Below are 12,807 nucleotides of genomic sequence, written 5' to 3' on the forward strand. Positions count from 1 at the left end.
GACATTAAGTCATTCCATCGTATAATTACTGTATTGAATTCAAGTATGAGTTCATGCAGGTTATTCCTGTGTTTTATACAGATACAAATATGCCTACTTAGCACTTCACTCATGCTACACTAACAAGCAGTTACTTCCGAGACGAACTGAGCTCAACATAACCAGTGTCACGTTGAACTGACAGTACAAACAGATCTTGGTGAGATGACCTGTCGACAGTGGAAGTGTATCGATTCTCATACCTGTGAAATTCATGTGGAAGTGAGAAACTGAGGAACTTGAGAGAATGTACGATCTTAACGTTTGTGTGAACATGCAACGTTTTTTGTAACTTAACGTGTAATCATCGAACTATTGTTTTGTTTTTTTATTAAGAGAGATCAGTGATATGTCAGGCTTATGGTCGTATAGGATGAAAGTGTGGTGCAAGGATGGGTTTTGTAAATTATATTTGTTTGCATTTCTGTTATAATTTAGGATTTTTTGTGTGTTTAACTTTAATGCATATGTACATGGATTAGTACGTTTCACAGGACTTCCAAGGCACTGATATTCAACAGGTTCCCATACGGACATCTAACCATTATGGAGCTGCCATGCTTTTCCTAACGGATACTACACAATACTGGCCTTTCCTGCACAACAGGATCTCACACTTGAACGTTATCGTTCCCGACGGCAGTTGTCAATGTAGGACGAACGTGCTTGCCATGATGCAGAGTGGCTGTTTTACGCCAAACTCCGGCTGAAATACAGCTTTGCTTGTAATCTGGACCATACTAAACCGTGATCCATATCCATTCACCAGGCAATAGTTCTTCCAGTGTTCGGAATTGTTAACAATGAGACGGGCGTCCCGAATACCAAAATAACATCATGGTACCCATTTCCTCCAAAGCTCTTCACCTTAGTATTATACTGCCAAACGAACATAAAATTCGAACTGTCAATTGAAATTAGAACAAAACCAATTGGTCACAATTTATGAACATTTATTACATCTAATGCACACACCTTTCATCCACAATATGTACAAACCATTCACACAAATTCCTATCTACATTTCACGACTTCACTCCCTTCGCTTTCAACACTTCCGCCATTAAGTCCTTCATGTACTGTATCTCGCGTGCTAGCTGATCTACTTTGTCACGGAGTTCCTTGTTCTGTTCTTCCAGACCCTGTTCCTCGGTCTTCACCTCTTCAGCTTCTGCTTTTTTCTTATGGCGATACCTGATGGCTGCGTTCTTGTTTTGCAGTTTCTTTTTGTCTTTCTTTGAGAGAAATTCAACCTGTATATCTGAGTCAATTGTGTCCTTAACCTTAGACTTTGTGCTACGCCCACTAGACTTAGAATAGGGCGACGACCTAATCCTCGATTTGCCATTTGATTTGGGAGTATTGTCCAAAAGCATTGCTTGAAGCTCACTACAGGTGGATGAGCCACTCGCAGAGTCTACTGTACTACTTGAATCAGGGGAGGAGGGCTCGGAGCCAGACAAGAGACTTTCTACATCTTCAGCCGAGAGAGGCGAATGCATGATGCCATCCATGTCTGTCAGATGTATGGGAGACATGGGAGTCTCAATACTAGAGTCCAGGGATACTGTGCCCAGGTCGATAGTTGGGGCCACCTGTGCCTCTGGTGATGGTGGGGTTGACTCTGGCTCCAAACCCTGCTCGATCAAGCTTCGTAAAATTTCATGACCCTTGACCTCAGATGAGGTGTCTGCAGCTTCCCATAAAGTTTCTGGGACTGAGCTGGCATCCATGGCACTAGCAGAGTCCTGAACCAGGCTCTGTAGCATCTCCGTGATGCCAGCATTTTCCATCCACTCATTGCAGAAGGGGTCTGAAAAGTAATGAATTGGAACATATCACCAACTGATCATATACATAATGTAACAATGAATAACAATGGATTTATTTCAGTTATTCCACTATTAATTCTAACTGCAGAAAAACAAAACAAACGTTAAAGCTTCCTGGTCTAACACTTGACCCTTATAGGTCAACTCGTGACCTTAAACACGTACCTGCAATATGCTCTGTTGGAGCTCCAAGCAGCTCGCTGAGGTCATCGACGCCGCTATCGAGTGGTGTCTTGACAATATCTGTCGACTCAAAGTCGACGTTCTTCCATGGATCATCGAACAGGGTCAGTCCGAGCGAAGGCTCGAGCTGCCAGTCCTCCGACAACAGGTTCAGATCCTCCATATTGAGTGTAGACGTCATCGTTGGTAAAAATTAGTTCTGTATCTTGTGCCTTTACAGCAATTGCCAGGGCGAAGAGAAAAACGACATTGTGTTGGGGTCTGAAAGAAAAAGCATTTGTGTTAGGCATAACCCCTGTAATGATGGGAATGGGTGGGGCGAGAGGGAATTTTTTTTATATAAAATTGCAACAAAATTGTTTGAAGAAAATAAAAGAATGCCTGTGTATGTAATTAAGGCGTATAACTCCCATAATTGGGCGATGCTGTCATAAAATAAATTGCTTCGTCGTCCATATGGCGGGAAATGACACGTGGAAAATCCACATGGTGAACTGCGCAGTTATTTCTAACTGTAAATTAAGCAGGAGAAATATCACAATATATCACTTAAATTAACATTAAAGCGATTATATGTACGTATTAATAATGTACTTACGCCATGGTGCAAAATTATTTGCACGGGTGTGGTGGGGGTGCCGGCTTACACTTCCATCGCTATAGGTTGAACGTATAGACTTTCTCGTGAGCTGGGATATCTGAGAATGAGAGGAGCGGGCGATGTTGCCAGCTAAAAAGTGCGGCTTATGGGAAATATTACTACGCGTGACGTCTACGGGTGTAATTAGGTACTCGAATTAGCCAACTATTCACATATTTGTGCTTCATTACTTTTATTATAAAGTTAAATTACTCTTAAACCATATTTACAGTATTACTGATTGACATAAACTGATATATCAGTAAAGGTTTTCGTGCACTATTTTTCGAAACGGATGTGTAGGTATTTCTAGGGAGTAAGCAAACCAAAGGGTTGCATCAGAAAATTCTGGCAGTGTGCCAAAGCATGTGACATGACGTAGATCCTGTGAATGCTATCACGTGTGATCTGTTATTCGATTGGCCAGTTACCGACAGCGCCCACAAACGCTGTTGCTATATTTGGGTATTAGCGAGCTCGCACCTGCCTACCTCATCAAACATGAATGGACACGAGGCAAATACTATACCACAAGGCGAACGTGGTACAGCGAGACTTTACCATATCATCATTTTTTTGTTGTTGATTCAGCAAGTGACACGAAAAAGAAATAACTGTGTGTTTATTTCATTCAGAACGTGTGATTTTTATAATCTGTCAATCCTCGAAAGGTGTTATACACAAATATATGTTACAATCCTCAATATCAATACATGATGACGGTTTTCACATTCATGACGACAAAAATACCAAGTGTATGTTAAATACTAGACCACATATAGCGTAATATTAAACACAAAGCAGTGATTTGATGTAGAACAATGTAATATTATTTCGTTCGTGATATGTAGTACGTGACGTGGCGTTATGAAACAGGCCTGTAGTGAGTCACCATGAACTGGTTTTATCAATAATTTATACACTTCTGTACTTTCCCAGGAAATATCAAGATAATCCCAGAAAAGTTGGTTGATGTTAGGTTTCTACCGTCTAGTGACTGCTATTTGGTAGTAGTCGTTGTAGTAGTAGTAGTCCTGATTCGTCATTCATTTCTCATGCAGCTGTAGTCATTTCATGCAGCTATATTGTCATTCATTTCTCAACACAGTAGTGATCTGTACATTGTCATTGATAATATGTAGCGTGAACAAACATCTGTCTACTCATTTATGTATTTACTATTTGTACTTTGTTTGCTCTAATATCCCTCGAAGAATATGCAAGTCACGTTGCCCTTGTAGACCTTACGATCATCCGGGTACGTCGGGTGATAATACCGGGAAGTAATTAGATACGAAAATCCCCGAGTCGAGCCGAAAGCACATTGAGGAAGGACATCAGATAGCACTAACGCTTACAGTGAATATATATCATTTTCACAGAAACTAACAATTCCATTTACATCTAAAAGGAGCTCCAATGAGATGGGAGATTCCTGAACTTGAGGAAATTTAATCTTAACTTGCTTCAAATTGCATTGCAGAATGAGCTGGACGGAAGTGAAAATAATGACTGACACAGACTAATCAACGCTACAAGGAAGATATCACACATTTGGCGTCTCAAATAACAGGATGGCGATATAGTAATATATATGAGCAAAACGTAGGATGTAGGGAAACTACGAAACACTATTAAATTTTCATGAATACGTCCTCGAATCGTGCTTCGTCCCATGAGCAGCAGAGCATGAACTGTATCGCCCGAAGTGCTATATGCTAAAAATAGTTCTATCCTCCCAACATCAATCAATTAGAGTCAAGGAAGAGTCACAGCTAAAGATTTACGACCCATACGGAAGTTAAACTGTATGTCTGGCAACGGTGGAAAGTGTTGATCAACTATAACATGCGTTGTATTATATGTATTATATTGGATGAAATGTGAAATGATATGTACCGTTACTAGTAACAGAAAAACAGTACGTCTGTTTGGCAAACATAATGGCAATTTAATAATAACATTACATATGTGAGTAACTAGGTGATATTGAATAAAACTGCATGATCGACATTTTATTATTTTAACATAAAAGTTGGTTCCATGATGTTGATGTACCCTGTATATACAGATCAATATAAACACACATCTCAGACTTAATGTTTGGAATACTTCTGTTTTAGTATCATGAACACGTGTATAGTTGTTATGCTGGGGAATTCCGATATCAAGTACACCGATAAATATCTATTGAGATATCTGGAGAATAAAAATATCCTTAATATACCACAGATCATTATCATCACTCCTTAATTAACACTGGAACATGCAGTTGTTAATTAAGGAGTAATACTTTAATGCCTTTTCAGGAATTTGTGTTACATCAGCAGAGCTACTGACACATTAGAGAGATACCAAACATATTTACATAAATTCTTTGATTTAGGTATATTCACATTTGTTTAAGAGAGATATGGTACTTGGAATAAAGGATGTACGGGCTCTTAGTTTTCACAATTGGAACTTTGTAGCGGCGGCCTGAAGGGAGGAGGTTGTATTCCGAATTTAAGTAGTGAGTATGGTCAGATATGATTTTGACAGCTTGATTCACGATTTGCCGCGCATATATTGATAAACATTCAAATCTGACTCCAGCGATTTTACTTGCAATGTTAACAATTTTGTCCATTTTAGATTTGAGATGAACTGAGAGAGACCCGTACCAACAATGGAAGGAAAATTTAAAATACTCTGAATAAAGGCTACTTAAAAAGATGACATCACAGATGGGTTAACATTAAAAGATCTCAGTTTACGCATGAGATGAAGACGTTGTTGACACTTTTTGTATAGGGATTACGTCTACTACTATGAACATGACAATACTAACCCCCTTACTGACACATTCAGAAACTCGCTGGTAAAACGACCCTCATAAGCGTCATAGGGGAGGGTGTCCATTCTGGAAGTTGACAGATAGGCCTACTCTAAGGAGCCCAGCGATCAGGACAAAACACAAACTCATTTATATCGAACTTCATCTTTATTACGAAAATATATATTCATTGTAGGCTAGAAAAATACGCATGCAATATATATATACGCTGATTCACAGTCATTATCAAAATCTGTACATGATTAATACAGCCGAATGTATGGTGTACTTGCCGCTGTTATAACCTGTGAACAAAACTGTCCACAATTCAGTTCAAATTCTCTCTGAATATACAAATATCGACAGGGAGTGAACATAAAACATTCCTTCACACGGACCATCTCTATACAGCTCAGAACAGTAAAAAATACGGTCACGCATGTAGTCAGCTACTAATAGTTGGTGCGTTTAACTTAACGAAACTGACAATAGGTTTGCGTGGTTGGGTGTGTCGTCTAGTGTGCTGTATGTGTTTGATCGCACAGGGGTATCGAGGCATCTTTTGTATCATACCAGCCTACCTTTGTGATTCTGACTTACCAACCTGTCTGCAGAACAAAACTGCTTGCATATAACGACCCTAAAGGTATGATAATACATACAGTACATTAGCAGATATCGCAGTGCGGTATCCATGGCGACAGGATCGCCCAGAGAGCATGGCGGATTTATCACACATTTTGGTGTGCCTCTTCGGATGTATATTTAGTAAAAGTTTGACAAACTGAGTAAACGCCCACATTTTATCACTCTTATTTGCGATAAAACACTTTTAACGCCTCATTCAGCTATATGATGGCAGTCTGCTTATGTAATCAAATCTCGACCAGACAATCCAGTGAGAGACGATGAGCATCGACCTATAGACAGCGGGGATACCACAATATCGATCGAGTCAGCGAGCATGGGCACCACATCCCATCAGTCACCGTCCGATACATCAAGTCAGACCACGTTAGGTCAGGATGCAGAGACCAGCGTGGATAGTCCGCACATTCGACATAATACATACACCCAGTGGGCGTTTCTACCCGTAATGAAGAGTTTCTATATGGTCATTTAACTTTCAGGACACACACACACACATGAGTGAGTGAGTGAGTATGGTTTTACGCCGCTTTTAGCAATGTTCTTACAAGAGTGAGTGAATGAGTTTAGTTTTACGCCGCACTCAGCAATATTCCAGCTATATGGCGGCGGTCTGTAAATAATCGAGTCTGGACCATACAATCCAGTGATCAACAGCATGAGCATCGATCTGCGCAATTAGGAACCGATGACATGTGTCAACCAAGTCGGCGAGCCTGACCACCCGATCCCGTTAGTCGCCTCTTACGACAAGCATAGTCGCCTTTTGGTTCTTACAAGAAGGATTCAGAGGAAAACATACTGGCTGACAATCCCCATTGTAATGTATAGTGCAGCTGCAGCAACACTGGTTATATTTCACAAAGTATGGCATAAAAGACGGCTGTGAGAACCAGACTGATTAATCAGTCTAGGGGCAAGTCAAGGCACACATGTACTGCAAGGCATTCACTGCGTGGCTGTTCGGCTGTCGTGTTTAGACGTCTCCACACTGTAGACTAAACACACATCACGAAATGTTAGCGCTGTCGTCATCCATCTCCATAGTGATGGTGTTGGTCGCTGCATCGTTAACGTCTTCGTCCGATGTGGTTGAAACAGCATCACTGGCGGATTCGCCTCGAAGCTTTCGAATCTGTCGACGTTGGATCTTCATGATGACTTCTTGTCTCACGGCCAGACTGAAACATTGAGTTAGACATACACTGAGTGAGTGAGAGAGATGGGTTTAACCAGGGAGACTCTATAACGCAGTTTTCATCACTGATCTCGTGATACAATGTCTTATCCGCTGAAGTTTGGAGAAAACGCGGAAGCCATGCATCTCTTCAGTTTGGTAAAGCTCTAGACTAACATCTAGTCCCTGAAATGAACAGGTTTTACAAAACCCCGGTCGTTTCATTAAAAAAACAAGGAACGCCAGTCTAGAGCAGACTCGGGATCTAAGGAGTTTTCGAGTAAAACCATTGTGACGAGCGGAAAGTTTACTCAGTACTTCACCACCTGGTAAAACGGAGAATTGGGTGTGCACTCACTCTTTAAGATCTTCTACATCGTTAGTGAGAGACTCGACTGTGATTCGTAACTTATGCATGTCAGACCGCAGAAGGAGCTCGTTGTCCGCCATCAGGGCCAAGTGCTGCTGCCAGCACTCTTTGTTGTGCTTCTGCAGGTTCTGGCGTTTTTCCTGAAAGCGGGACCAGGTTTAAAGTATATATCTAACATATAAACATTCATCACAGGTAGATCAATTAATATAAAACTGCCAATTAACGCTTAAATTCCATTCAACGTTTTCAAAGCTTTTAATATATCAAATTTGGATAAGTGAGTGACCTTTGTTTCACGCCAGAATAGGATTTCGCACATTGTATCCATGTGAGGAATCGAACCCGGGTCTTCAGTGTGACGAGCGAACGCTTTAACCACTAAGCTACCCCAGCACCCCTAACTCGGAAGAAGGAACGACCATAAGGCGAAGACAGTGCTGTATTACTGCCATCAGGCTTCTGGCAATTGTATTTTTAATTTGTTACTAACACGGACTGTGTCGAATCTTTGCAAATCTGACAAAGATTACCATGAGTATTTGCCAAATAAAACATCTGTAAACCACACTGATATGGGAGCTGACATACATGCACCTCTCTATGTCCTGTGTGACATACCTCGGCCTTGCACCCCAGTCTGTTGAAGGTGCATTTAACCTCCACCAGAGGGCAGTCCTGCTCGATGTGGTCGGGGATGTTCTTCCGGAGAATGCCCACAGCTCCACACACAGTGCACGTTACCGGGAACTTCTCACACTCCAGCAGGTGGTGCATCTACACAACAGAATATTAAAGAATTAACATGCAATGCGGTAGTTACATTTCAGTCATGCCTTGACTGCATCAATACACTGTCACTGAAGTCGGGTTTAGGCAAATCTACACATGCTTAGACTGGATTTGTATTTCTATAAATATAGTTCATAACAGCAGCAGTGGTTAGTGTCATGTGTCCAATCACTGGATTGTCTGGTCCAGACGGGATTATCTGTGCGGCCTTAAAGAAACCTATTCTGATTTCTAAAATTTGATTACATCCCGGGTGATGTTATGGTATACAGATTGTGGACACATGACATTGCCCAACCATGCCAGCCAGATTGATGACCCTGGCTCGTTACCTGCTTCTTACAAGAACAGTACCTGCCTCAACAGGGGATGCCGAAGGCCAGTTCTAAACCGAGTCTCAGCGGATGCAATGTCTGAACTGTGCAGCAAGGATGTCTGACGAATCGCGGGTTTCAAGGTAACTTACTGGTCTGTCAGCTAATGCCAATGTGATCTGGCAGTGGTCACACGCGACTGGTCTTCTCCTGCAAGTCGCCATGTGGACGGCCACTTCGCCTCGGGTCACGGTCAGTCCACAACTGTACTCGCAAGGTATGGGGGGCCATTTGGCAGGTGTCCTTGTGCTCCTAAGGGACAAACAAGGCGAGGATGCCATTATGAAGTGGAAGTTTAAGTACAAGCACAATTCAAGATACAATAGGAAATAGGAGTCAAGTAAATATTGTTTGTTATTTAATGCCTCACTCGGCAACATTCAACCTATATACATGGCGGCGGTGCATCAATAATCGAGTGATTGACAATGGGAATCGATCAATGGGAATCGATCAACGCAATTCTGCCAAGTCACCGACTGTGACCAACCGGACACGTTGGTCGTAGGATAAGCTGCTTAAGACCAATTCTAAACAGGATCTTCTAGACCCAAGACCAATGTTACACGTGTTTTAGAAGTCAAGTTTTAATGCATTTAATAGAAGCCAAAAGAACAAAGATATACAACCCTTACAGACGAATTCTTAATTGTTTGTAACGGCATTTGCGGGCTGTGAATACTTAGTAAGCTTACATATTTATAAACTGTTTTATTAACTGTCTATGCAGCGGCAAATTCTAATTCACTCACATAGTATTAGCTTGTACAGTTCATATAGGACATGTCCGGGGAAATCACGATCAGCATGGATAGTCTCCCTTGGTCTACCTGGAGACTAATTTGCCCTGTCCTCGGGGACTCACCTGGAGTTCTCGGAGTTCCCCCTTCCACTGGCATCGGTCTTCACCTTTGTTGTAGTCGCACTTTACTGTCAAGGACAAGATTTCACGTCGGGTGGCGATGTCGGGAAACACCTGACCGCAACGACAATATTACATAAGAACCATGTATATATATGATGTCAGTGACCCCGAGAATACCAAGAAAGCCCTGGAATACTCCCATGCACATTGAACAGAAAACTAGTCACTGACACAGATGAGTTGACTGATGTCACGTGGCTCTGCAACATATGTACCAAATGAAGGCCGCCGGGTTCGTGTTAGAATAACGCTTACTTCAACACCAAGAAATGGTTAAATGCCGCACTCAGCATTAGTCTAGCTATATGGCGACGCTCTTGGCCAGTGATCTACAGCATGAGCATCGTTCTACGCAACGATGGAATACGATGACGTGTTCAACCAAGACAGGATGCTGACCACCCGATCCCATTAGTCGCCTCTTACAAGCATGGGTTGCTGAAGACCATTTCGAACTTAGGTCTTCACGGAGGATCACAGTTCCTTACGTACCCCCCGCCTATTTTTTGTGATGAGCAAACACTAGTTTAGTCTATAGTTAAAACTTAGTTTGGGGGTATGTAAGGAACTGTTTCCTCCGTGAAGACCCAAGTTCCATGACTTCAGTGGGCGACTACACACAATTAGTTACCAATTATCTGACTACACTAGCATTTTGTCAGCTCTTAAAAACATGGGTTAAGGTACGAATATTCCCATCTGGAATCACCGTCGGTTATAGTTCTTAATTATCGCAGGGAATGTGTTCGTCACGATGTCGGTATTAATTAGACAAGAAAAGTTAGCAAGACATTAACAGACATTTTAGGGCGGGTGTGTGTGTTTACAATCGACGTAAGGAGTGAAATTGTCACTGAATGGATCTTACTTCTCCTCGAACTCTGAACCATCTGTTGTCAACTGGACATTTGGCACACGTTCTTGCCCTGTGAATCGGAAGACACTGAAGTTACATATTTAAGATCAAGGATGACGACTATTGTTAATGTTGAGGTACGATGATTGATGTTATTCATGTTATTGTAATAACTATAAAGAGCGTGAATTATAGGCTGACATTACGACCAGATACTGGAGTTTTGGGAGATACTGGTTCTAAGGATATGGATGTTATAGGGAACCTGTAGATAATCAACGAATGGAAATATTAGTAACTCACTTGATGACGCCTTTCAAACACTCTTCACAGAACCTGTGTCCACAGGAAGTCTGAACCGCTTCCCGTAACACCGCCAGACAGATCGGGCACTGGTACTTCCGGTCTACTTGGGGGTCAAAGTCGTGGTCAAAACCGTGAATCTCCCCAACACTGACTTCCTCGTGACTCATCCTGTCTCAGTGTCTGTACGTGGTTTGTTGCTGCCATTAAACACACCCGTAGTTATGTTTTGACTGACAGTTAGTTCAAATCATGACTATATACATCAAGCAAACATTATCACGGTCTTACATTATGATATAATTTGTAAGAAGTACTAGGGGATAGATTATTTCGGATGTGCTGTATATACACAAGTGTACCCGTAACGACCTCAGTCTCAAAGACTGCAGGTGGTGGCTTGTGCAAAAATGTAATTTCACCTGGGCGAAAATGGAGAGAGTGGCAAGTAAGGCTGGTCACATGACTGTTTACGCGGGAAAGTGGGTGAGTGTATTTTTACGTCCGCTTCGGGAACTTCAAGGGATTCAAGTGTTCCACTACCATTCGCAAGGAAAAGGAAGATAAGCAAAAGATCATGAGTCAAGTAAAAATTATCGACTTTCAGGTAAATATTTTTTATGAAAGTGATATTATGTATCAACTGACTGACTGAGTTTGGCTTTACGCTGCTTTTAGTAATATTCCAGCGGGGGACACCAGAAATGGGCTTCAAACGTTGTACCTATGTGGGATTCGAACCGGGTGTCGGAGTGACGAGCCGACGCTTTAACCACTAGACTACCCCACCGCCCCTGTATCAACAGAAGATGATCCTGTTTCGTATGAGAAAATATGAATCACAAATCCATTAGAGTGCATATGTGTCAATGTTCAAAACCTTCATTCTACCGTAACTTGTTGAATGTGTTTTGGTGAGGGAAGTACAAATTGTATGTGTTCGCTTAAGTATTCAGTTTCGATCAGCTTATCGACATTTTCTTAGCTTACTTCGCAACACCAACATACGTGATTTCCTAAATTAAAACATGTATATTTAACGAGTGCTTCAGAACATTTAGAATTCGCACTGGTTGTAATCAGTTCTTACCTATAGGAGAATAAACGCTGGACTGACTGACCTCTTGCACCCGACCAATACAGCCACCAATCGACGGTATCTTAAGTATGGAGGAAGCGTGACATTTGAGCTGGCATCACTCACTCGACATTTCCAAATAACAGCTTGGGTGGTTGTCAATAGAGAAATTATTAGGCTTGTCACTCAATCTGACTTCTATCTCGACAATGCTTGTAATGGGCAAACCATCGCATTGTGTTTACAACCAAAGTTTTAATTGGTCCGTTGTGCACGTGCAATGAATTTATCGCATGACAAGCTTGAGTGTTACGCACGTTGACTACGAGATTAGTGGGTGATTCTACACTCGAGGAAGAGTTGTCACATATCCAGCGGTCAAAATGAATACTATTTCATTGATGTTCTTGGATCAAGCTTGTAATTTTACTTAAGACGAAGTTCATTATGCACCTCCGTAGTGATCTAACTCTATATTTTCAAATAAAACTTCTGCCTGTTATCTTAGAAATAATTCGGAATTTGAGTTTCTATTTCTGAGAGAAGGCGAGGACGGATATTGTTTTCGAAAGGTTGGGGTGCATTTTGCAGACAACATGCAAGAATAAAACAAATATATTGCGTTTGGCTAGTATATCTCTTGAAAGCATATTACACACCGTTCTGCTACACATTGGTTACCGATCAAATTAATAGCCAGTCTGCTTCAAATGACGAAACTTACCTTGTCTCTGGATTCGCGTGAGAGGAGTGGTGTTTTTCATACACACACACA

The 12,807-nt window shown here is 41.6% G+C and overlaps 2 protein-coding genes across 2 annotated transcripts; both read right to left on the bottom strand.

Moving 5' to 3' along the window:
- Positions 1–975: 975 nt before the first annotated feature.
- Positions 976–2,796, bottom strand: LOC124291710 (activating transcription factor of chaperone-like). The gene is made up of 3 exons (XM_046728776.1): positions 2,653–2,796; positions 2,037–2,315; positions 976–1,852 (listed from the first exon to the last, which is right to left on the bottom strand). Exons 2-3 carry the CDS (start codon positions 2,233–2,235, stop codon positions 1,065–1,067), a joined length of 987 nt encoding a protein of 328 aa, XP_046584732.1. The 5' UTR covers positions 2,236–2,315; positions 2,653–2,796; the 3' UTR covers positions 976–1,064.
- Positions 2,797–6,892: 4,096 nt separating this feature from the next.
- Positions 6,893–12,188, bottom strand: LOC124291770 (TNF receptor-associated factor 6-like). Its single transcript, XM_046728841.1, has 8 exons — positions 12,045–12,188; positions 10,955–11,154; positions 10,664–10,721; positions 9,736–9,846; positions 9,003–9,122; positions 8,326–8,481; positions 7,693–7,844; positions 6,893–7,338 (listed from the first exon to the last, which is right to left on the bottom strand). The coding sequence occupies exons 2-8, from the start codon at positions 11,122–11,124 to the stop codon at positions 7,167–7,169; spliced, it is 939 nt and encodes a 312-aa protein (XP_046584797.1). The 5' UTR covers positions 11,125–11,154; positions 12,045–12,188; the 3' UTR covers positions 6,893–7,166.
- Between the last annotated feature and the right edge of the window lie 619 nt (positions 12,189–12,807).

The sequence above is a fragment of the Haliotis rubra genome, unplaced genomic scaffold (genome assembly GCF_003918875.1).
Source record: "Haliotis rubra isolate DU_JTF1 unplaced genomic scaffold, ASM391887v1 Scf5, whole genome shotgun sequence".
NCBI classification, from domain to species: Eukaryota; Metazoa; Mollusca; class Gastropoda; order Lepetellida; family Haliotidae; genus Haliotis; species Haliotis rubra.